The sequence below is a fragment of the Ambystoma mexicanum genome, chromosome 5q, assembly GCF_040938575.1.
Source record: "Ambystoma mexicanum isolate Mex_15411 chromosome 5q, UKY_AmexF1_1, whole genome shotgun sequence".
Lineage (NCBI taxonomy): Eukaryota > Metazoa > Chordata > Amphibia > Caudata > Ambystomatidae > Ambystoma > Ambystoma mexicanum.
The window spans coordinates 36,637,373-36,663,892 of NC_090933.1; the positions used below are offsets into that span (position 1 = coordinate 36,637,373).

The 26,520-nt window shown below is 48.0% G+C and overlaps 1 protein-coding gene across 2 annotated transcripts in view; it reads right to left on the bottom strand.

Annotated features, from left to right (window-relative positions):
- LOC138497172 (uncharacterized) overlaps positions 1-26,520 on the bottom strand; it is a 1,228,614-nt gene that overhangs the window by 412,162 nt on the left and 789,932 nt on the right. For both annotated transcript variants that reach the window (XM_069620463.1, XM_069620462.1), the window contains one exon: positions 4,383-4,479. In XM_069620463.1, the coding sequence (XP_069476564.1) occupies positions 4,383-4,479 (97 nt within the window). The remainder of the gene's footprint in view (positions 1-4,382; positions 4,480-26,520) is intronic.

Genomic DNA, 26,520 nt, shown 5'->3' on the forward strand with positions numbered 1-26,520 from the left:
CAATGTATCCCCTTTCTTACTTACTGGTAACATTTTTGTTACAATTGTGAGTTTACAGGAATGGCTGGTGGCAGTGGTTTTACCTTTATGACTTAGTCATCTTTACTCGCCGGCTGTTAATTCAGCCTCAGAAATGCACAGAAGGGCCACAATTTTGCTAAAATGGTGGGCTCTTTTTTTTTTTTACAAATTCTTGTGTGCTTGCTGTTACTGAGGTATTCCCCTGCCATTCTAAGCATGAACAACCTCAGTGGAAGTTTTTTCTCTGGCGGGCACCATTTGATTCCCTGCCCACGCTCCAGACTGTCTGGAAAGGCAGGAAGCGAGGGAGGAGTCCGAAACTCTGCAGCTTTTGTCTTTCACCTTGCCTGAAATGAACCAACTCCCAGTGAGGGGCAGGCTGCCCTGACTGGACAGCCAGCCCACCCCTTGCTGTAAAATATGGGGAGAGAATGCAGAAATTGTGCTGTAGTTCCTGATAAATACCCAGAACCTGGAAGCTGCTGACAAATCGACCACTGGAGCTGAAACTGAAGAGGAAGATGAAGAAAAGGAATCTGTAGTGATTTCGATCGACCGGAGCCTGCTGCTAGCCTTCCTTCCAAGCAACCCGGGGAATCCCGAAAAGGAGGACCAGGGACTGTTGGGACCCACTATTCTCAGGAGGACCTGCATTTTGAGCCATCTCTTGGTGTGCTGCGACCTTGCCGGGCTGCAATAACCCAATACCCTGGGACCGTGAGCCATTACGCAGTGCATGGTCTTCTGAAGTCCAAATCGCGCACAGCCTTTGGTGGCATCCTGCTGGACCTCCAGAGGCTTGATTTAAATCCCAGGGGTCCCATCACCAGGGTGCTGGACCAGATTAGTGAAGAGAATCTGACCAGCGATATTCAGCCTTCACACCTGGCTCCTGAAAAGGGTACCAAATACACAGAACCGCATCCAGCCATTAAGTAACCTAGCCTTGAGTCTTACCCATTGATCCCTGCAGCAAATTCCCTTCCAGTGTCCTGTCTTCAGTCATTACAAGTAATTCACTGACCAGGTTTTTGGCTGCAGATCCTGAAGAAGTCCAGCTGCAAACACCTCTTCTGTCCTGAGGTACTGTGTTGGCTGTGGTAGTACTTACCTTAAGCCTTTTGTGATTCCTGTGGAGCATTGGGGCGATTCATGACATTGGGAGTTCCCTCATCCAGTAGTTCACCCAGGCCTAATGCTGGAATCCCTCTAGAGTGTCTTCTACCACTCTAAAGTAAAACACTTACTTGTTTGAACAGCTTTACTCAAGAACTCTGACATTCCCTACATCTGCTTATCCTGACCTGTCTGTTGGCCACTAAAGACTATTCACCCCCACTCGCCTCCATCACTGAACACTTGTGCTTCAAGAATAGGGAAGGTCTAAGGTTTGGGCCTTTTGCCTAGTCAGGCAAAGTTTGTATGCAGTACCCTCTGGGAACACGAACAACAACTGACTACATGTATAGGAAACCCAACCTTTGGTATAAGCTTGCACTACAGTTTTGGTAGCGTGTTGAGCAGCCAGGCTTATCTTAGGAGGGTCAATGTGAGCTGTAGTGGAGATACAGAGATTTAGAGTTACAAGTATTCAAATAAACTCTTACACTCAATGTTTATTGAATAAACAATTATTCATTTATCAGTTAGAATAAGCCTTCTTCAGAAGTGAGCAATAAACACTCAAATACACTTCATGAAATACACACTCTTATTATCTCTAAATCAGTAGATACCATTTTGGGATGGCCCACAGACACTACCTACACCCTCAGGTGACTTGAATTGTAAGGGTTCTGGGGAAATTTGATATATTACTGTTGCATTTCGGATCATATAGTAATAAGTCAAAGGAAAAGATTATTTAGAACAAACAAGAGACCACAAATATTCCTAAGCAGGCAAATACTTTCAGATCCCCCCAATAAGAGTCATTCAGTGGAAGAGGCTAAGCCAAAGTCAATAGGCAAAGTCTATGTAAGCATGTAAGCTGAAGCACTTCTTTGTAGGTAAGTAGAAAGTATTTGCACAATGTTTTAGAAGTCTTTGAAGAAAAGAAGAATCAAATGAGTGCCACAAGCTGATTAGACTTGTGAGTAGTAGACGATGCAAGCAACTCTACAGCAACAGGTTAAGTTCTCTCAGACTTTGTACAGTACTTTTAAAATTAAGAAAGGATGCAGTAGATGACTCCTGTTCCTGTGCAACTCTGCAGAGCTCTCTGTTGCTGGGCCTCAGTTGTGGAATAACAGGGAGGACATCGGGGGACTCCTGCAATGCACTGGGATGGTCAAAACTCGCAACCGGCAAAATTCACTTTCAGTGGCTGTTCAGTGTTTCAGCTCTTTGCGTCTACCGCAAATAGCAACACCGTGGTTCCTGGCTGTCGAGATGGACTTTCCTTGCTTCTGGGGTCCTGCGCTATGTTGAGGGGGCTCAGGCTCAGTCAGTCCTGCTTCCTGGGAGTCCGGAGGATCTTCCTGGAGCTCTTGGCCAACATAAAAGCAACACACATAATCTGGTGTTCCTCTCCCTGGCTATTCGGTTTCCAGCAGCAACTCTGTGGAAATTCAACCAGCTCTGAGAAGATGTCCAGGTGGCTTACTTTGGAGTTGATTGGTCCCACCAACTCAAGGGGAGAAGTTGACCTTGCAAGGGCTTCTCGATCGGTAGGAATTTGGAGTTTCAGTACAGCAGCAGGGCTTCATCGGGCGAACCAACGGTTCAGGAGTTGCAGCATGCGTCCTCTTCAAGTTCTTATTCGGTTCCTTTGTCCAGTGTCGACTGCCTTTCAAGCCAAAAGCCTCCCCTTTTATTCAGTTCTCTCCTATTCATTCCAGCGTAGCTGCCATACACCCAAAAGAGTGGCTGTCCATGTCGGACAGTCAGCCAGCCAAACACTACAGAGTGCATTTGGGTCTCCTAGGAGACTAAGCACAGTCGGGCACCTTCCACACTTCCTGGCCACTCCAGACACATTGGCGCCAGAGGCGGGCTTCACTCGTGAATCCCAACAAAGGCAAAGCAAACAAAGGGACCAAACCTGGTTTGGCACGCAGAGTAAATTTCAAGAACGTTCTTTCCACAAAGAAATGGCGAAAAAAGAAGACCAGGGCCATTTTGACAAAAATGGCACCCTTGGGTGTTCTACCATGGCTGCGAACGCAGCCCACGGTAAATTCCCATAATGGTAGTAAAACGTAAAACACTGCCACCAGCTATTCATCAAGGAAAGGGTAACATTAAATTGTTACATGAGAAGCTAGACAAAGGGGATATTAGGTAACCCCTCCAGCACCCTATTGTAAGATAGTATTGGGCTGGGTCTAGAAAGTTACATATGTAAGTAAAGTCAATTTCACTTTACTGCTCTGGGAAACAGTAGTTTACCCCAGAGAATGTATTTAAACCTTGGGAAATCTTGAGCGACTTCCATGTATCACTGCACTGAAGGTGCAGTGTGACAATTTAAAAAATGATGCCTATGGATTTTGTCAGGCTCCATAACCAAAAGAAATACAGAGTTCCAAAATCACATTAATATACATGAGTGGGAAATAAAGGGTCTCACTCTCTCCAGGTTAAACAAATCAATTCCTCAGAATCCAGCAAAGTTGCTGGGGGTCTGTAAGGTGGAGGGAATTGGCACATTTCTGAGAATTCTTCGCAACATGGACTACTCTTCCACGTACCTTGATTGGGGTTTGTCTCAATCACATGACTGTTCACCATAACTAGGGAGGGGGAATCTAAAATATTCCCCCAAGTGTCGATTTTAGAACTCCATCTCAAAACCCCTGAAGTCAAAAATAGGGAATAGCTGTCACCAACGGAAAATCACACTATGGCAAAAATGGGGAGCCTGAGAGGTAACCAACGTACTGGATGCTTCAGAGACAATCCAATACCATACATAAGGCAAAAAGGGACGTGATAGTAAGGGGGGGGGCTTAACAAGAAATCCTTCTTCACCACTAAAAAGATAATGGGAACAAAATTAGAAAACAAGAGAAAAGACAAAGTTGAGGAACATGAAAGTGCCCCTTGAATTGCCAAAAATAGGAATTCAGGCAAAAAAGATAGCAATCAGGCTGGTTTAAAACAATTACAATGGTTGGAGAAGGAAAAGTTGCTATTTGCAAAATCAAACATAAAACGAACAAAAAACAAAAAAAATCACCATAATACATTTACTGGAAAAATTGATACGATTGGATTTGGCTGTAGATTGGTTAAACAAAAAAGCAAGAAAAGAACATAGTATTCCCAAAACAGTACAATGGCCTTGCGGGTCTGATCAAATTCGAGCACTTTGTGACAATTGTGTTAAAAGTAAAGACCCAATTTAATTCAATACTTACCACCTTTGTCACGAGTAATAGACTCTGCTACTTTTTTTGCTTTGGCGACACGGTCAGCTATAGCACGCTTCTCTGCTTCGGCACGCTTTTCTTGAGCCTAAATAAATTAGAACAAATCATGTAACCAAATGGTGACAAGGATCCCATAACAAAATTCAAGTGCATGAGCATTCACGGTTCTTAGTATTTTAGTGGTAGCCCAGGAATGTAATTATGGGAATGTGCAAAATATAGTAAAGATTGCCATTGATCCTCCTTCTGTTGACAGGCCGACAGGTTTAAAGCTGATCAACTTCAGGAGGATTAAACCCATCAGGTGAATTTTTGATAGGGAACCTTTATGCACCAGACATCACACTTTGGGTAAACTCTGATGCATACTGCAAGAAAAGGGACCCATGTTGGGCAGAAGTTCATTTTTGGGATTCTTTTGCATAACCTTAAATGTGTCGCCAATCTTCGGACTCTTTTTTCACCCAGCTAGGCTTAATCTAAAACCTTTCTAGAAGAGAGCGACTGCACGGGGTGTGCCCTGTCGTACAAATCCTTAAGGCAAGCAAATGATACCTTAACTGTTTCCCAAAGTTGAATGCATCATCGCTGTGCGACCTGTTGCAGTAGCAGTCGTTTGTGAAAAAATGGCAACAATGTGGAACCATTTTTCTAACTGGAGTTCTTTTCTTTTTGACACTCCTAAATATTTAGGATTTGATTGTCCCTGTTTTCGACTGAATGCGTAGGAGGCATGGGGGTACTGCATGCACGGAATGACAGGATTGAGGGGTGCATGTATCTGCCCATATGGTCGCGGGGTGGAGGGCCTTGGTGCGCCTCTGCCACGTGGAGGGCAGGGGGAGCGGGTGTTTGAGGGGTGCGCGGCTGCCATCTAGGGATGAGGGGAACGCATGCACGTGTATGCACGCACTGGAGGTGTGGGTGCTGTTTGGGCATGCACAGAGGTCTGCCTTCATTTGTGGGGTGTGGCACATGAGTCTGCCATCACTAGCGGGGTTTGGGGGGGGTGCACATGCCTGCCAGTCACTGGCGGGTTGGGGGAGGGAGGGTTTCTTGTTTCCTGGGCAGAGGGGGAGTAACTATTACATACTGGCCAACATTCTGTAACCAAAAAGAAGGATTTTTCAAGTTTCAAAAATATTGATTCCCATAACGACATCACAGGAAAATACAAAACATACAACCAGCAGAACGTGGAAAGATGTTGAAATGTTAAAAATGTATAATTCTGAATGTTAACTTAACACCAAATTGTCGGCAGATGCTGTGTGATGGCGTTACACTCTGCCACTTGCCTTCACTGGTAGTTCACCGAAAGGTTGTCCGGGCAAGCGTGCAGGACAGAGTCAAGTAGCTGTCAGGTCAGTGGATTGGTCTGAGTCCAATCCAAAAAATCACCCACCAGTCCACTGTATAGACGGACTAATGAGTCTTGCATGCTTTGTCCTGGAGCCTGCCTTAGAGTCACAAATTACTTGCCACTGTAAAAAGCAGTAGGATCTTGAAATCTGTAGGCGGTAGGACTGTTTAAAAGGCATTAGCCTACTGCCTAAATCTGTAGGGTTGGCAAGTATGCTATTGCCTTCACGAGCAGGGTGGGGTGGCGCACATCTGATATCACTGGCCAGGGCACATTTCCCTTCAAAGGAGGGACATGCGTCTGCCTGCACGGGGAGCAGACTTGCTCCCACTTTCAAAACCATTATCAACAGCAACACCATTAAGGTCTCCAATGATACTAAAACTCTAGGTATCTATCTAGATTCTATATTCTCTCTCTCTAGACAAACCAATGCCATAATTTCAGCATCCGCCTACACTTGCAAACCTATTATAGCTTGCCATGCATTCCTCACCACGGCTAACTGCACCACCCTTGCTAGAACCCTCATTACGTCAAAACTTGACTACTGTAATGCGCTCTATCTAGGGACGAGTCAACGAAATCTCAGTAAGCTCCAAGTCACCCAAAACAACGCCATCAGGGCAGCATTGAATATTCTCAGGAATAAGCACATTTCTGACACCAGACGCATCTTACGCTGGCTCTCAGTAGCCCAAAGAGTCTCCCTCAAATCTCTCGCTCTCACGAACAAATGTCTGGCCAATCAGGCTCCCAACTATCTGTCATGCCAGGAGCGCTGGTGAATTCGGCCCGTTCCTGCCGATGCAGAAAATAGGACTGGGGTGTGGCACCGGAGGGCGGAGTCAGGGCACACACGCCTCTAAATTTAAAGGGGAAGAAGGTTATTTCTGGTGAAAAAGGTTCTGTCTCCCGTCCCTTGGAAGGGACGCCCATACAGTATGGAGGAAAGGGGACAGGACGCAAGAGTACAATAGTTATAGTTAAGTAACTTGTTCCTTCTCCAGCATGGGGGCTGGCATGGATTCACATGCTCATGAATAACGAATACATAGCAGTACAACATTACACAACTACGGGAGGTGGTGTTGGGGACAATTCTCCTTTCTGTGTTAATTCCCTTCTACCTTAGAGACACCAACCCTTTTGCTGGACTTTAGGACAGTCCCCTTTCCTCCATATCAGGCAGGCAACGGGGTAGGAGATTTTCACTCCCCTGCTCTTTGCCTGGCGGAGTGCCTGAATGGAACCTGCTCCCACTGGGGTTCTGGCTGTCCTGATTGGACAACCACCTGCTCCTTTCTGTAAACTGCTGAGAGATTACAGTGGAATGTGCCAAAACTGAATAAAAGGTGATGTTCCTGAGGTGAAAGGCAAGTCGACCAATGGAAACAGAAATAACCGAAGAAGCCGACGACCAGACACACCTGCAGACCCTTTCCAACACCTTTTCTATGCAACAGGGGATCTCCAAAAAGGACTACTTGCCTTTGGATGGTGGGTCAAACCAGCCCTGAGACAAACTGCAATCTAAGGAATCTCTGATGCGCTGTGACGTTCCACAGCTGCAAACCATGAATACCAGGAGAACTCCGACCCAATTGTGGTGCATTGTCTTGCCAAGGCCGAATCCTTACAAGTCTTTTCTGAGCTGCAGGTGAACCTCCAGAGACCCAATCAGACTCATCCAAGTCCCCTAACCTAAGCAGGACTCCAGGAAAGTATCCACAGGAGCTTTTTTCATTCTGCTGCTTCATAAGACTTTGAGCCCTCTCCGGAAGTGCCTTTTAACTAGGATTGCGAATTGGACTTGAAGTGTGAAGAAACTGCCTCTAGAACCTTAAGCTCTGCTACTGCTCGACTAACTAACGTTTTTCCTTCCAAAAAGACTATGTGGTTTTGCTAACTAAATGAGCGGATGAGTGGTTGAGTGGATGAATGGACAGAGGAGTGGATGAGTGGATAGAGCGGAGGGGTGGATAAGTGTATAGAACGGATGAGGGTATAGAACAGATGAGTGAAGAGATGAATATATAGAACAGGATATTGCTGCTGAATGCGTGAAAAGCGCGAGTGCTTAAAGAGGAGTGCGTAGAGGGGGTGCGTGTGGGTAGATGGGGGTGCGTGTGCGTAGAGGGGGGCGCGTGTGCGTAGAGGGGGGCGCGTGTGCGTAGAGGGGGGGCGAGTAGAATGGATGAATGCATAGAGCAGAGTGCAGGCAGAAGTGCATGCGTGGGGCAGACATGTGTCCATGTGTGAGAAAGACAGGAGTGCATGCATGAGGCAGACAAGAGTGCATGTGTAGGGCTGACTGGAGTAAGAATGGCGGACTGCAGCGCGCAGAGCGGACTCCAACGCGCGCGCGAGCTGGAATGCATGAATGCGTGGAGCGGACCAGACCAGAGTGTATGGAGCTAACTGGGATGCATGGAGTGGATAGGAGTGCATGGAATGGACTGGAGCGCATAGAATTACGCAACGTATATAATAGGGTTTGGAATGCAGAGAACGTCTGAAAGTGCATATAACCCATAATATCTCACCACCACGCTCACTCTCTCCTTTACATCACCACTCAACTAGAAGACAGATACTATGACACCATTCAGTATAACTGTTCTCATACCAACATCCGCCGCTCACTCCACATCATTCTAAGTAAAACACTGCTGGTTACTCACCCCCCAGCCAGGTGTTCTCAGGCCTAACGCAGCCACATCCGGTCTGGATAATTCCTGCCAGAACGAACACATACTCCTGATCTCTCAACCACCACACCTACCGCTAAGAATCAGCTATTACACAGATACTGCACGGCTGCACACATACCCGGTGCTCACAGGCACCTTTTGACTCTCTACTGATCTGAACTTCGGTTCCCAAGGGCGTTCAACCTACCAATGCCTTCAGACCATACCAAAGGTATATAAGGCGCTATATAAATGCAAAATAATAACAATATCGCATGGTCGTCCCTCACTAGGGACAGGAGACAGGCGTCGCTCGCTACGGTTGGGAGACAGAACACTTTTCACCAGAAAAAAACCTTCCCTTTTAAATTTAGAGGCGCAGCCTTGGAAGCATGAGCTGCCCTGACTCCATCCGCCCACCAGCACCACTCCCCAATCCCCTTTTCCGCATCGATGGGAACGGGCTGATTTCACAAGCGCTCCTGGGTTTGGCTTCGGCCTTATATTACCACGCCCTCTTCCCCTGATACTTTCTTCTGTCTTTTTGTCTTCTTTTTATCAATCAGGTAGTCGGTCCTCTGGTGTCAAGCTAATCCCCGGCGCATGTCGACGTCAGTGGGCTTCAGCAGGCGTGCAGCCTGCGAGGGGCTCTTCCCTACGTCCGATCCCCACGCTCTTTTCCTCCGTTGCCTTGGCCCCAACCACAGCTGGGAGGGTAGTACCATGTGCAATGCGCTTTCACCATGCGCTCTGAAGAACAGGCTAGCTCGGTGGAGGGAGCTCTTCGAGAAGTCGCTTTCAGAGGACTTAAAGGATTTCGTCAGACACAAGTCAAGGCCAAAGGTAGGGCTGCTTTTTTCAATCGCTCCCGACAAGGGCGACTCCTTCCCAAGAAACGACATAGCGGGCGGAACTTTTCAGGTTCTTGCACTGGTGTAAAGCCTATCTCAGCTACAGGCCGAGGGGCAATTAGATCCTCCCGGAGACAGTGCTGAGGTACTGCAAGGTTCTTTTACCAGGTGTCCACCCGAGGGGCTACACCCTAGTACCGGCCAGATGTCCGAGGGATTGCCTGCATGCAGCACTACCGGCGATACTGCCGAGGGCAACACGCCTACCAGGCCCTGTCCTGAGGTGCAGAGTAGGTCTCATGCTGCACCGCCAAGAGTCCTGGAGGAGGACGGGCCCAGTGAGCCAAGCACCACAAGTTTGGCACATGGTACGTTGCTCAACAAGATGGCTGCCGCACCAGACAAGATCGCCGCTCGTCTGATACCACCCCTTGGTGCGGAGCAGGTGGGAGAACGAATTAAGAGGTGGGCCTTAGTAATCAGGTACGTGGCCTACAGCTAATCCATCAGCCTTGCAGGGCAGATTTACCCTGCAACCATAGAGTATGCACTGGCCCCAGCAGCCGCCCGCTACCCCGTCAACATCACCTACCACCCCACAGGCCTGTAAGGACAGGTTCTTTGAAAACGTCCTCACTCTCATGAGATCACCTCAGATGGGGGCCATCCTCCGGGATGTGATCAGGGACATGCTCCCTCCGGCCCCTCCGCTGCACCTATAGTCATTCCTCCAATGGCTCCAGCGCTGCAGGCCCAGTGGGGCCCCTGCTGCCATTGCCAGCTCCCTCGATTCCAGCTCCCCACCTCCCACAGGTCAGGCGGTTCCACACCACCCCTGAGGTAGCCACCTGCTCCAGATCCTACACTGCATCCTTCAGGACCATCACTCCTCCTCCCGCTCCGGACCAGCCCGACACCCTGGTGAACACAGACGAGGAGGAAAAGGAACCCGACATGCCGTCAGCCAAGGGTTTCCATGAACGGCTTGCAGGGTTGGCAGAGTATTTGGGGCTCCCTCAACCAAAGGTCGAACAACCGTAAGCTGCCATCAGGTCTCAATGCCGAAATCCTGCAGGAGCAGACGATAGCCCACCCAATCCTCCAAACGAGTCCTTCCAGCAATCAGGTGAACTGCTCGGCTGACCATATCGGGGGGAAAAGGGGGAAGTGGAGAAAATAAACCATCAGGTTCCCTCTGGTCTCCTTTGGCTTTTGAACACTTGAAAACCTGCAAATAACACAACCTTGGTTAACATTTTAAAATATACACCTACACTAAATTAATAACCCATCAATTACCTGACTACCTCAGCTTTAAGCCTTGAGGCATTCTGAGGTGCTTAAGAAGTCTTGTCTCATCTTCCTGTCACCACTTCACAGTTCCAACCTGCAGTGCTGTAGTGTTCTTAATAAGACTTTGTACCCAAGTTTTCATTTAGTATTCTCAGTTCTAATGATGAAACTCCTTCTGCTCTCTGAGTTGAGACCAATGCAGTCTTTTGTTTCCAAAACGTACAAACCTCTATTAAATTGGGTACTGGCTTTTAATAATTGCAAGCTGGCTGATTCACTTCTTTTGTTTTACAGTTTGAAAACTAAATCTTTTCTTACACAAGTCGTTTCCTCTTGCTGCCTTAACTGCTTATTCTAGCGTTGCTATCATGCTTCTGAGCCTGTTCTTGACATTCTTTAAACACTCTCACTGGCTGTGTTTTCCTTTCTCAATTAAAAGCGCTGCCCTCACTCGCGCTCTTGAAATATCCTGAAATTGATTTTCTTGCACACGCGCGTTCCTTGAAACTGACACCGCATGAGAAAACGCCTCTTGAGTTCTTCACCGATCCCACGCATCCAACTTCAATCACACTGCTGCCTCCACAGCTGATTTCTTCCCTCAATGCGCCATAATCTATTTTCCACTACGCCACTTCTGACGGGATTCGCCACGGCGCTGCCTTCTCTACGCTTTGCCGACGCACTGGCACGCAGCAAGGTGCTTTTCTTTAATGCCGGAAAAACTCAATGCGCAATGGAAACTAAACGCTTTCTTTCTAGGTTGCACTCGCGCGCTAATGTTGTGACATAACTTTAGAAGCTGAAGCTCGCACGCATCAAATTATTATTGCTTCCTAACTTATTTACAATAACCAAAATACAAACTGATCATTTTTTCTAGGAATAGAAAATTACTAAAAACTTCCTTTTGCTACACTGCACATACTGTACAGGCAGTTTTCAAACAGTCACTTGAAATAAGAACTTTTCCATAACGATTTTTCCCTTAAGTCACTTACCTGTGGTTTATGTTGATCTCTGGCGATTTATGTTAATCTCTGGCACCTCCTGCAGCTTGTCAACTGAAATATGAGATTTCCCTTCTCTGGTTTCTGAGGGTTACTGTGGAGCTTGAGTGTTGCAACCTTTTCTCTGCTGATCCTGAATGAAAGGCAGTTTAGACCCTCCTCAGAGGTTCCAAACTGTATCACAAAGGTCTGTAGCAGCCAATAGTTATTGAGCAGGGAATCCACCATCTTTCTTTGGGAGAATGTCAGCTGCCTAACATTAAGTCAAAGAAACATGAAATTGCCCCTACCAACACCACGAATAACATAACCATGACCCCAATACCAAAGAACCTGACAGCGGGGGTCCTGGCCGAAGTCCTCACGCTATGCCCTGTGGCTAGAACGGGGATCCCGATGCAGAAGGAAGTTGTTGCCTTGGCCAAGAAGGGGTGGCTCATGCCACACTCAGCCCAACCTGTCAATCGGTGCCTCGATGCCAAGTATAGGCAAATTGAGGGGGTTCCACTCTTGCTGTCAGCACACCCTCAACCGCACTCTTTGGTGACCGCTGTAGCGTCACTCTAATCTAAGCCTCAGTTGTCCTTGGCCACAATGTCCTCGGCTGCTTCTAGGTAAGGAGGATAAGATCGTGGAGGCTTAGGGAAAGAAGCTTTATTCCAACGCCTCACTTCACCTTCGCCAATCCAACACTGATGCCATGCTGGCAGCTGTTAACCAGAGGCTTTGGCGGTAAATAGACTTCCTTCCATAACTTTGAAGGCGGGGTGGGCAGTGGTCAAACTGGTGGCACAGGACATCATGTAGTCCACTTTGGCCCACATTGAGACCTCTGGCCGGGCCATATGCATTGCTACGTACATACGAAGCACTGCCTGGCTTTGGGCTACTAAATTCAACACAAACAACCAGGAACGTATATTGGACCTCCCATTCGAGGGTGGTGACCTCTTTCACTCCACCACCGATGAGGAGCTAAAGAAAAAGAAAAACAGTTCCCAAACTGCGAAGTCTTTATCCATACGAAGGGCTCTTTTCAGTCCCCCTCCTTCGCAACAGCCTCAGAGGGAAAGAAAACAGGACGCGCTCCTTCGGGTATACGCGTCTCCGATGGCAGGCAGGCTTGCCATTCAAACAGTTTTGGCATCAGAAGTTCACGGACCCAAGGATCCTATCCGTAGTATCCACGATTCATTTCTCCACTCCACCAGATTGGGATAGCAACTATGTTGGTGGAAATTCAGTACTTCGTCGAGAGCCAGGCAGTGGAAGAAGTCCCGAGCTCCCAGCGAGGCTTGGGTTTCTATACTCCAGGATTTTCGCCATACAAAAGAACCAGGCTGGCCTGAAAGTTGTGTTGGACTTCTCCTCCCTCAACCTCTCCCTCTATCTTCAAGATGGTTATGCCAGCTCTCATAGCAGAGACACTGTGCAAAGGAGACTGGATGTGTTCCCTGGATCTGAAGGACGCTACACATCCCGATTTGTCAGCCTCATCGATTCATTCTGCGGTTCAGGATCATGGCTTTCCATTTCAAATACAAGGTTCTACCCTTCGGCCTCAACTCATGCCCCAGGGTGTTTTCCAGACTAATGCATGCAGTGGCAGCCCTCCTCAGGGCCTCCATGTCCACCCATACCTGGACTGGCTCGTCAGGGCGAGATATCCGGAGGCGGTGCATCACACTTCCTCCGCTCTTATGACCACTTCACGAGCTGGGATTTTCCATCAACCTCAAGATGTTTCCGCAGCAGGCTACGCAGAGCCTGACATTTCTGGGCCTCATCTGGGACATGAGCCCAGAGAGTTTTGACCTCAGAGGACAAGGTCATGGCCATCAAGAGGGGCGTACTTCACTTCCTCAGCCGAGAAGTCACCTCGGCTTGGTGGTACCAGCACGTATTGTGGGATCATGGCAGCGGTCTTACTGGCCGCCCCCTGCACGAGAGTCAAGATGAGGAGATTACAGCTGCACTTCGCAGCCTCATGGAATCAGGTGTGGGGCTCCCAAGCGGAGCTTGTCAGCATTCCTCCTTCTCTCCACCCAAACCTTGCCTGGTGGTCAGGGACTGCATCCTGCGCACTAGCAGGCCCTTCCGGCAGGCACCACCTCAGGTCACCATCACCACCGATTCCTCACTGGAAGGCTGGTGGGCGACTCTGGACAACCACAGTGCCCATGCAGTCTGGTCCATGCAGGAGCATGAATCTCATATCAACTGGCAAGAGCTGAGAGCTAGCTGGCAATCTCTCAAAGCTTTCCTTCCACTCCTTAGAGGCAAGGGCATCCTCATCCAGACGGACAACTCCACCAGCATGTATTATGTCAACAAGCAGAGTGGAACTAGATTCCCCCCTGCTGTGCAGCCTCTACCGACCGCTATCCACCTCCCTGGGGAGTCCAATCTGGAAGCAAACAGGCTGAGCAGACTGAGCTGACAATTATGAATGGCAATTGAACGATCAGATTCTGCTGGGCATCCTCAGGTGGACCTCTTTGCTACCTGCTTCAACAGGAAGTGCCCTCAGTTCACATCTTGGCAGGGACTGAACCATGGCACACTGGGCATTGCTTTCCAGATACAGTGGAAAGCATGACACCATATGCCTTCCGTCCCACTCCCCTGGTCCACAAGGTGATTTGCAAGATAAGAGTCAGGTCACCTCTGCATCATTCTGATAGCTCTGTGGTGACCAACGAGACCTTGGTTCTCAGAGCTCCTTAGCCTCTCGGACAGGCCACCCATTCATCTGCAGCTGGGCCCAGCTCACCTTCTCTTGCAGCAGCGGGGCAGGGTCATCCACCCGGCTCCCCAGAAATTAGCCGTAGCAGCGTGGTTCCTGAGCATGTCACACTGAAGCATATGAGACCCTCTCAGGCAAACCTAGAAATCATCCAGGGGGTCTAGGAGCAGGGCTACTAGGACCCAGTACAAGAGTAAATGGACTAGGTTCTGTCACTGAGCGGACTCTAAAGAGGATCGACCTCCTTACTTGCACACTGGACAATGTGCTCTCCTTCTCTGCACACCTCGCTCACTCCGGGGTGCAAATCGACACACGCTGCACCTTTCTTGGTAGCCATCAGCGCCTACAGGAACTCTTAGGAGGAGCACTCCTCCTCTAACCCAGTGGTTAAACGACATCTGGCGGGCCTCACCAGGCTCTACCTGCCCATCGAGAAACCACACCCCGTGTGGAATCTCAATGTAGTGTTCGGCACCCTAGCACACAAACCTTTCGAGCCTATGGCATCCGCGGACATCAGACTGTCAACATTAAAACAGCTTTGTTGGTTGGTCTCACCTCCGCTGTTAGATCCAGCATTGGTGACTACGGCACCCTATGCTACTTTTAGGATAAGGTGGTCCTGAGAACGCATCCTGCGTGGTTTATTTATATAGCGCCTATAAGCAATGTGTTGCAAAGCGCTTCAAGGCAAGGGAGGGAACAAAGGAAAATACAATGACATTCTCACAAGTCATGAACAGTAAGGATGTGAAATCAGTTCTCATACTCGGCCTGACATTTCAGATAGTGCAAGAGCCAAGACATAGATAAGGAAGGGGGTGGGGGGATTGGGGAGTGGGAAGGAAATGGAAACAGAAAAGCGACTACCATACTAGGCCTGACGACATTTCTGGCAGAGGCGGAGAAAACAAAGGCGAGAGAGAGAGTAGTGCAGAAAGGGAGGGGAACAACAAAACAAGCGACTATCATACTAGGCCTGACAACATTTCACATAGTGCTGGGAGGAGGGTACAAGGGGGGGGGGGGGGACAAGTAAGTGTAGGAGGAGGAGACCGACGAGGTTGCTATCATACTAGGTCCAGGGACACTTCTGATAGAGTAAGTGCATAGAAAAAAAGTAAGGTGAGGAGGGGAGATCGGAAAAGGGAGAGGAGGAGAGAACAGAGAATGAGCAGTCAAAAAGAGTGGAGTAGCAAGAGGGGAGAGGGAATACAATTGCAAAAGTCAGTAGTAACACAATGTTGCAAGCCTGGATACAAGATGAAGATGGGAACAGCATGATTCAGGGCCACCATGAGAAAGGGTGACGGCCTGAATCAATGAAGTACATAAAAGTCAAATCTAGCATTGGCCACAAGACTGTGATGGTGAAACCAGAATGCAGCAGGACAGACTCCTGCAGAAGTTGACTGGGGGAATGGGGTGGGGAGGGTTGGGGAGAAGGGTAGAAGAATCAAGCAAAACAGGCAACACCTGTGTGCGGGGAAGGGGGGGGCAGAAGGGATCACCACAGGGGGGCCAGAGAGGGTGAGGATGGCATGTGGTGACAGAGGGAGTAAACACATGCTGGTGTATGCTTACCTGCTGTCTGAGTAAGGGGTGGGGGGGTCGGGCCCTGGGTCCTCCAGGTCCAAACAGTAATTGCCCTTTTCTCCGTCTGCCCTTTGCTTCGAACGCCCGGACAAGAGACACCCTTAATCTAGGAGTTAAGATCAGGAAGGAAGAGGCAGGGCTAAGAAGGTGGGTGGTGCTTAGGCCAGGTGACCTAGATCCAGCAGTCTCTTCCTTCCAACTAAACGAGACGATTGTGTTACACACGTTTATTGCTGATCCTAAGGATGATACTCAAAGGGTATTGCACTGTCTAGATGTCAGGCGTGCTCGGAAATTCTATCTGGACAGGACCAAGATCTTCCACAAGTCAGACGCTCGATTAGTCACCTTTGGCAGGGGGGGGGGGTTCAAGATCTGGGTATCAGGCATCAAAGGCACCTAAAGCAAAGTGGATGGTTTCGGCCATCAAGGAGGCCTATGAGGGGCAGCACAAACCATGTCCACCTAACATGCATGCCCACGCTGTCAGAGCCAAGGCCGCGACTGTCGCATTCCAGAGACATGTTCCGTCGCAGGTCATCAGCAGGGCGGCCATCTGGGCCACGCCTACGGCTTTCTGCAAACACTACTCTTTGGACGAAGGCTCTAAATCAGACGCGGCTTTCGGACAGGCGTTTCTAAGGAACTTGTTTTCTAAAGGAAGGTCACCTCTTCACCCTGGAGCTACATTCAGTTGTAATCACCCATGCAGTATGGAGGAAAGGGGATGGGACGTAAGAGTAATTATTACTCACCGCTATTATGTTCTGTTACTTGGCATTTATATAGCGCTCTATATATCATTGGTATGACCTGAAAGTGCTGGGAGGCTGAATGCCCTCGGGAACCGTAGTTCTGGTCAGTAGAGCAAGATAGTGTTGTAGGGTGTGTGTGCAGCTGATGTAATTCCCGGGAGGTAGCTGCATCCAAGCTTTCGGTGTGGTGCTGGAGATTTCAGTTGTATGTGTGCAGTCTGGTGGGTGGACACCTAGACTGGACTCTGGCTGCGTTAGGCCTGCAGGACGCATCTGTGAGCAACTAGGCCGGAATGTGCTCGGGTAGCTGCGTTTTATTAGGGTAATGAGGTGTACATGGGGTCATATTAAGTCGAATTAATCAGGGGTACAGCTGTGTTCTAGTTGAATGATGGTGGAGTATAAGCGTAGTTATGTGATGGTTATCTTTAAAGCGCCCAAGACTAGGCACATGGACAGTATGGCAGGGAACAGAGCGAAACACAGACATATACATACTGGGGCTGGGATTACAGCGACAGGGGGGACGGGGGGAGGATATGGATAAATAGGCCAATGTTCCAGGTTTATCCGTGCCATCTACTCTGTCCGTTCCATCTAATCTGCCCGTTCCGTTCATCCCATCATAGTGACTAACAAACTCTTAGTCCATAGTCCCTTTTCCTCCATACGCCCAACATCCTCCCCCTAATAATGCTGGTGTCATAAGGCAATATTAATATTGTCAACACGTCAATTGGGACTGAGGAGTGGAGCCGGTGGGCAGTGTCACGGGAGCGCATGCTCCCAGGGCAGCATGCCTCTAAATGTAAAGGGGAAGAAGGGTTTTTCCGGTGAGAAAGGTTCCGTCTCCCATCCATAGCGAGGGACACCCATGCAGTATTCAGTATGGAGGAAAGTGGGCCATGGACTAAGAGTACATTAGTCACTACAGTGAACAACTTATATTTTTTGTATCCTGGAGTGAGAGACCTTTTTCTCAAACATGTATTTTTTCTTTGATTTGAACTCTGTTTCTTTTGGTTTTGGAGTCTGACAAACTCCATAGGCATTGTCTTTTTGTATTGGGACACCCACCACCCTCAGTGCAGTGTCACTGAGAAGTCCATTGGATTTCTTTGAAGGTTTAAATTCCTTCTCTTTGATAAACTACTGTTTCCAAGGGTAGTAAAGTGAAATTGAATGAATTACCGTTTCCTCTCTGTAGACCCAGCACACACCATCCTACATGGACTGCTGGGGGATACTTAGTACCCCCTTTTGTTTACTTTCTCATGTAAAATCTTTATCTTACCCTAACTACAATTAATGGCTGGGGGCAGTGGTTTATTTTTCCTACCGTTGTGCGTTTTTACTGCAGGCTGAATTCTCAGCTGCAGTATTGTACCCATGGGTACCGATTTTGTCAAAACAGCCCTGGTCGTCTTTTTTTGCCATTTCTTGTTTTTGAGGTCCTTCTCGAGATTTACTCGGCGTGCCAAACCAGGATTGGTCCCTTTGTTTGGTCTTTGGCAGGATTCACAAGTGAAGCCCGCCTCTGGCTCCATTGCGTCTGGCAGGGCAGGAAGCAAGGGAGGTTCCCGAAACTCCCTGTGCTTCAACTCCTTTGTTACAGGAATGCACCCAAAGGGGATTGGCCGGCTGTCCTTGGAGGCCAGCCACCCTGCCGTGCAAGTGACAGCTAGGCTCCAAATGAATGGGAGAAACTTGTATAAAAGGTGAGGTCCTTTGCAAGGAAGACAGTCGACCACTGGACAGAGGAACCCAAGAAGAAAATGGAAGAGAAGCTTACTGCGCCATCCTGGACCGTTGGTCTTCCCGGTGAAGCCCTGCTGCAGTGCTGAAGCTCCACATTTCTAATTGACTAGCGAAGCCTGGAAAGAATGACCACTACTATTGGGTTGGTGGGACCAACTGACCCCAAGACTAACTTGACTGGAACACCTCTCCCTGCTGTCTGTACTTCTTTCCTATTGCTGGAACAGAGTGCCAGGGGACAGGAACACCAGAATCAAGTGCATAGTTTTTAAGCCAGGCCCAAGCTCCAGGAAGATCCTAAGGACTCCCTCGAAGCAGGATGACCTAAGCCACCTCAACAGAGTGCTGGATCCCAGAAGCAAGGAGAGTCTACAATGTGTCCAAGAACCACTGTGATGCCATTTACGATTAGCTGAAACCACGAAGTGCTGCTGATCTGTAGTGTGCCCATGGCTGCTACCAACCTTCAAAACGTAGCGCAGGAGTCCCTAGACGTCCTCCCTCTTATCCCCATGACTGAGGCCCAGGTACAACTGGATCTGCAGGACAGCAACATAAGCCAGATGGAACCTTTTCTTCAGACTGAAGATACTGTGCAACTAGGGGTACTTAACACTTGTGTTTAGCTTGCTTGCTTTCACTGGAGACTTGCATTTGCTGCCCTTTGCAGAGTTGCTTGCATCTTTGCCCTTCACAATCCTCCCAGCGTGTGGCCCAACAGTGATTAGTGTTTCCAAGAAACGAACATTGTGCAAGACTTTTGTGCTATCTTCAAGAAGTGCCTCAGCTCCCCTAGACTTTGCTCAATTGACATCGGTTGTCCTGGCCCCCTTGAAGCCTCTTCTTGCGCTCTGACTGTGTTCATCTGTCCCTCAAAAAGCCATACATAAGTTACTTGTATAGCTGGGAAAGGGTTAACCTCTATTTCATTGGGGGATTGTAAACTGCTTACCTGGTTGGAGAAACTTGTTAACCTTTGTTTCCTTCCATAATCTTTTCCTCAAACCTCAGAATTGCATTTAAGTGTAAAAGTGATATATCAGTGTCCACAGTGTCCTAGCAATTGAAGTCACCTCAGGGTGTAGAAGGTCTGTGTGTGACATCCTAAAAAAGTATCTACTTTAACTGAAACTGAAGGAGTGTATTTTTGAAGTATATTTTATTGTTGCACATTGTCCCTTCTAAAGAAGGCTTGTTTTAAAATAGACTTAAATAATTATTAATTATTTTAATTCTCTATTTGCACCTACGCCACCGATATCCACGACCTATTGCTACTCCACGACCTTGACCTGCTCGCCATCAGAGACATGGTTACACGAAGCATCCGGACCCCATTTATCGCCTAACACCCCTCGCCCTCCACGGCCCCCCTCCCCCATCTACTCGATCCTCCACACTGACAGACTTGTCAAACACAGCGGTGTAGTCGCCATCATCTCCAAAACCTCCCCCATCAGATCTCCCCCACCCCCTCTCCGGATATGAAATCCTAGTCATCAAAATCAACGCTAGCCCTCAAACCACTTAAAATGTCTTACTCATCTACCGGCAACCTAACAGCTCCGGCACAACAAACTGACATACCACTGCTAATTGCCCCTTTCTTGAAACCCAATACCAAATTCTTGCTTCTAGGTGACTTCAATCTCCGATTTGCTGACCCATCCGATCATTTAGCCACCGCATTTAACGCTCCAAGAGATGAACTTCACACAAGTCATCCAAGCGCCCACCCATATCAAAGGCTGCACACTAGACATCTCCCCTGTGCCCTGGACAGACCACTCCCTGATTCTATTCACCTTAGACCTTCACTTCACCACCAGAAAACTGACAACCACCCACCAACAAATCACTGCTAGACACACTAAAAGAAAACGTACTAAGGAACTCCTAGAACCTACCATCCTGACCTCCCTCGAAACAAGCTCCGACAACAACCCCAAGGCCATCCTCTTAGCTTATAACACTGCGTTGAGCCACACCTTGGATTTTCATACCCCTTTCAAAACTACCACTCGGACAAAAGACCACCACCACAACTGGTTCACCGAAGTCCTAGCTAATCTCTGCAAAGCGAAGTGTGCTAAAGAGCACATTTGGAGAAAAAAAACACTCCACCACCAACAAAGATGCCTTCTGCATCTGTGCCACCGCCCACAAATTGGCCATCATCAACACCAAAGCAAGCATTTGCAATACCTGCATCTGAGAAGCCCACTCCAATACCAAAGAGCTATTCAAAATACTCAAAGAACTACAAAGCCCAGTCCCACCCATCTCAACCTTTCCCAAAGAAAGCCTGGTGCACCCTGGTAAAATCCACATTAGCCAACAAAATATAGAATCTCAAAGGTCAAACTATCCACAAGAAAGCGCAAATCCCTTAAACCCAACACCTCCCACCCCACATCCTCCCCTCCCTCACCCACCATTTCCCCCTTCCAATTCACCCCAGTTACTCGAGCAGAAACACCATCCTCCAAAACCTCAAAGCCTCCAACTGCACTGGCGACCTCTGCCCGCACACAATCAAGCTTTGGGCCAAGCTCCTAGCCCCTACCATTGCTAAATTTATCAAGGCATCCTTCAGGACCTGCACCATACCCACCGCCATCAAAGTAGTCTGGGTCAAACCACTACTGAAAAAACCCTCTTGATCCCACCAACTACTGCCCCCATCACCACAGTCCCATTCCTCCTGAAAATTCTCGACGCTCTGCCTACCTACCTACAACTCCAAGCCTACCCTGAGACTCACTCCCTACTTGGTCTACGACAATCTTGCTTTAGACCAGAATCCTCCCTCCTCGATCTCAAGATACAACTTGATCTCATCCGTGACAAGGGAGTTATGGCCATTCTCATGCTACCCGACCTATCGGCGGCCTTCGATCTCATAGACAACAATATTCTCTGCCACCGCCTCACCACCTTGTTTAACTTCTCCCAAGAAGCAGCCAAATGGATCAAATCCTTCCTGTGCGACCGAACCTCTAGGGTCTCCGCCAACACTGAAGCAGCTGACCCCATCCCAGTGCCCTATGGAGTCCCACCGGGCTCCTGCGACTCCCCCACGCTCTAACTTTACCTTGAATGTTCAAACTGTATTCATGCATATAACTGTCTATTCTATGCCTTGTAACCACCACTATCCTATAGCGCCCAATTACCTCCGGGTCAGGTGCGCAGTATAAATAAAATAAACAAACACGTACACCAAGGACTGATCGCCTTGACGTCTTCAATATCCCTTACACAAATTTTGCTGATGACACACAGATCCTCCTCAAACTCTCTGCCACTTATGAGCTAGACTGCGCCAACATAAATCACATCTACAACATACAGGCCTGGAAGGCCAACCACCACCTTAATGAGGTGTTAAGCAGAATCCTGTGCAGTTCCCTTGGGGAACACTGCAAAAAGATTAAGACTACAGGAGTAAGCAGTAAACCCAATTGGTAGCAGTCTGCACCACCCAGATTTACCTGTCAGACTTCTCTCAAGAAGAGTAAGGCAGTATACAGAGGATACACAATAGGGCTAAAAACACAGTAGAGCAAGCAAACACTGACCAGAGCTTGTTATCAAAAGTATATAATTATTTAACACACAGTTTAGAAAATACACTAGCACAATTAATCAAAGCAAGTTCAAACACAATCAGAAAAGTATACACACCTCCCTTAAGAATTATTAGACAAGTCTAAGTCAAAACACCACTTTGTCAAAACAGAGGTGAGCGTGTAACTTAGATGGCACTCCAATAATTAAGTAAAAGGGAGAGAAAAAGGCAGGTCATGAAAATAAAACAGTTCCCAACACTTTTAAAAGACCAAAATAAGTTAAAGAAGGCAGAGTCTACTCTAGAGCCAAAGTTCATAGGCCAGGCCCACTTTAAGTGGAGCAAGGTGAAATGTGCCCAAGATCACACAGTTGAGAAATGCATTCAAGTCTTTGTAAAACTGTTCAAAAGAGGTTGGGTTGATTCAGAAGGTAAAGTTGGAAGGTCTGGGGGCCAACCCAGTTGGAAAGCCAAGGATTTAAGAGTCACCTTTAGCAAACCGTTGAAAGGGAGGCAAGGTGGAACACAGTACCTTTAAAGTTGAGGAAGCTCCAGCGGTGGCAGTTGTTCCTGGCAGCGGGTGCAGTTTGTGGTTTCGACCAGGGGAAGAGAAGATCTCGTCGAGGAGGAAACTGAGTCGTTGCACTGCCCAGGGAAGAGACCAGCTGAGGAATTTGTCGGTTAAAAGGTGCGTTCCTGTTATTCGCGGTCACAGTGGTGAAGCTTGGCTATCCGGCCGCCGGGGTGCTTGGCACGGCCGATTCGACCAAGAGACGTCCTGGAAGGCGAAATGGCGAACTGGTTGATCCCACCAGCTCAGAGGAAGACGACTCCTTCAGCAGAAGATCTTCTCTTGTCGTCGGGAAAGTGGTGAGGTTGTTGCAGCAGGGCTTCACCGGTGGTGTCATCGTTGCAGATGGCTCAGCTTCTCCCCTCTTCGGATTTCTTAGGTCCTGTGGCGACTTCTGAAGTTCCAGTCCCAAAAGCCCTGCTTTTATGCAGAAAAACCCCCATTCAACAGCCTAGCTGTCACTCATACATGCCAAGTGGTGAGCCGGGCGGCTCACCACTGGGCCAATCAGAATAGAGTGTGACTTGCGTTGCTAAGGCAACGCAGTCCAGGGTGCCAATTCCCCCACCCACACATCCTATGGAACCCAGACAGAGTGGCACCAGTTGGAGGGCTTCTGTGGAGAAGCCTGCCAAAAAGTGGAACAATGGGCCCGACCTTGGTTGGAGTTACAGAGACGGACAAGAATGCCATTTTAGAAAAGAGTTCTGGCAAAAAGACCCAACCGGTGATTTTATATTAAATAAACCAGCGGTATCTTTAACATCGCACCAAAAAGTTGTGCGTTTAAAATTAATGGGAACATCCCATAGGAAATATTCCGGTGGAATATTTTGCGTGGTAACCACTGCCACCAGCCAGAAACTCGACAAGGGAGGACTGGACAGTGCCCCCTTGGAAACAGACCCAGGGGCAATTGAATTACCCCCTTCCAGTACTTCCACAATATGATGGTTTGTACTGTTCTGTTCACAATTTTGGACTAGTAAAGTCAATGGTGACTTTACATGCCCTGGGAGACAGTAGTCAGTCCCAGGGTATGGAGTCCATGTTTCAGGGTCACTATGACACCCCTGTGTTACTGCACTGAGGGTGCTGTGTAACACACACTAAAAACAGATGATACTCTGTAGAGTAAAAGACCCCATAGCCCATAAGCACACAACAAGTCAAAGACATACCTCAATCCATGCCTAAGAGTGGGAGGAAAAGAGTCTCACTCTTAGCAGGAGAAAAAAACAAACCCCAAAAATCCAGCCAAGCTGCTGGGGGACTCACTAGGTTTGGGAAATTAGCCTTATAAGAGAATTCTCCCTAACATGAGGATAAAAATGAGTTACTCATTGTCGGCTCCCCAAACCATCTCAAACACCTTGACCCTGCCGAACTCCTCCATCATCCGACGAAAACAGAATACCTGTCTCTCCCCATGTCAAAACTCTAGGAGTCTACCTAGACTCCAAACTCAACCTAAACAAATATGTTAAGGCCATGACCACCTCCGCAGCATACTCTACTAAACTCCTCAATCTCTCCAGAAAATTCCTCACCCCTAGCAACTGCCTCACTTTTGCCTGAGCAACCATCGGCAGCAAACTTGCAATGCCATTTTAGCAGGTACCTATACCAAGAACCTCAATAGGCTACAACTGGCAGAATAACGCCCTCAGGACTGTTTGGGGCCTCAACCGCTCAGAGCACATCTCCCAAATCCGACGCGAAGCCCACTGGCTTCCAGTCAAAGCACGCATTGAATTTAAAATACTTTCCACCACTCAACGCTGCCTCTATAACAGCTCCTCCCCATCTCAGACACCGCATCTCCAAAGAACCCAATCTGCGAACCATACGCTCATCCAACTCCATCTCACTTACACCTAGATTCACCAGAAAACTATCAGGGTGCTACTGCTTCTCCGTCATCGCTCCCACACTCAACCAGAAACAAACCATCCAACCTTGCATTCCGCAAACAAGTCACAACCTCACTTTTTAACAAGTATGCATGATCACCCCTGAAACAACTTTGAACCTAAATACTGTACTGTACCTATGTATGCAATTTAGCGCCATGATACCTCCGGGTGCTGGGCGCGTATAATAAATGAAATAAATCTTGAGTATTAGTGTTATTTGAATACTTGTCACTGTGAATATCTATGTCGCACCTCTACAGCTCATATTGAACCCTCTTGAGATAAGCCTGGCTGCTCAGTCACTCTACCAACTTATGTAGTACAGGCCTATAGCAAAGGTTGGGTTACCGATTGCCAAGAGGACAAGGCTGGTGTAGTCTCCCACAGGGTTACTACATACAATCTTGCCTAACAGCTGGCATGGTCTGAACACTAGGCCCTGCACAGTCATCAGCGTTGCCACAGTCATCCTTGTGGACCGTGTGCAGGGACTCCAGGTCCTCGTTGCACGTGGACGAAACTTCCATGACCTGTGGCTGCCCTGGCACTTAATCACCCCCTGCCCCTTTTGGCACCCTGATGGGTCAGACCGGTGCTCAGAAACTGCATCCTCTTCTCCGACGTGCCAGCAGGCTTTGCCACCACCCCCCCTGAGGCCTCTCACCTCAGAGGCAGGGAAACCCAGTGTGCAGTAGGGGTTACATTCACAGGGTCAGTCAGACACTTTGGCCTTCAAGAGACCTGCCGGCACAGCAAGAAGTCCAGCAAAAAGGGCTTGGGGTCCAACTAGGAGAGGAGATTAAAGCATAAAACTGATAAATCTCCTTAACATTGAGTTGGTTAATGCTGCTTTTGAATTTAACCACAATAGAACTGTACTAATTTAGCTGTTAGATTTAGTTGCAACCCATAAATCCAGGATAAAGCAAACATGGGACAGTACAACATGAAGGCCAATAAAACTACTCAATAACCAGAGACCACCAGAAATCAGCTAACCACTCCTTCTCTTTTCTGCACCCTCACCACAAACATCACCGGGACTAGTGAAACACCACACCAAAGGCACACAAATAGGACACACCTCTCTAATCATAGTACAAACACAATAACAGCACACAACAAAACTCAGACACTGGACGCCATGGACAACACAAGCCCAGTGCACATAGAACACACCTAGGAAACACATACATAGACGCCAGTTTCTCCCGGTTCTGCCCGCATGAAATCCTATCCAACTCTCCCTCACTAACCAACCCTACCAACTTTTCTTACAGAGCCACGTGAGCGCCTAGAGACCATGCAAATGGGCAGTGGTGTATGGTATAAACAAGTGATCACTGTTCCTCACAGGCCAGTGATTCATCCGTAGAATAGAATAAACCTTGCATTATCTATGCTTACTCACGGTAGGAAATGTAATCCACCTGTATTGTGCTCGCGTATGTATTTAACTTTCCAAATCTGATGTCTTTGTATGCATGACAACTGTGGAGATAGATTACTCACTTTTCTAGTGAGTCATTCTTTATAGACATGACAATGTATACATTGCATCAGTGGTCGAAGTGTACGAAAAGTAGTGGAACTATGTTCTCTGCTGTTGTGCCCTTCTTCACACAAACCCCATCCCTGCGCCCCCTCCCACACACAATCCAAACACCCACACCTGCTTTTTATTGGAATGTGGAGTGCAGCGCACTGAAGTGCAAGCTTCAACTTCTTCCTACACTTATTTTAAAACAAAACCATTCCAGAACGGTTTATTTTTAAAATAAAAGTATATGAACTGTGAAAGTTAAAAATAAAAAGTATGGGAGCACCGCTCCCGACCGCTCCTGCCCACTTCGACCTCTGCATTGCATCGATAAATGTTCTTCGGAATGTTAAGTATGATTTCCAATGTTATGTCAAAAGATTAATTAAAAAACATTTTTAAAAAGCTGATACTGATCATGAGCAGTCTCTCCTCATCAGTTCTACCTACACATTCCAAG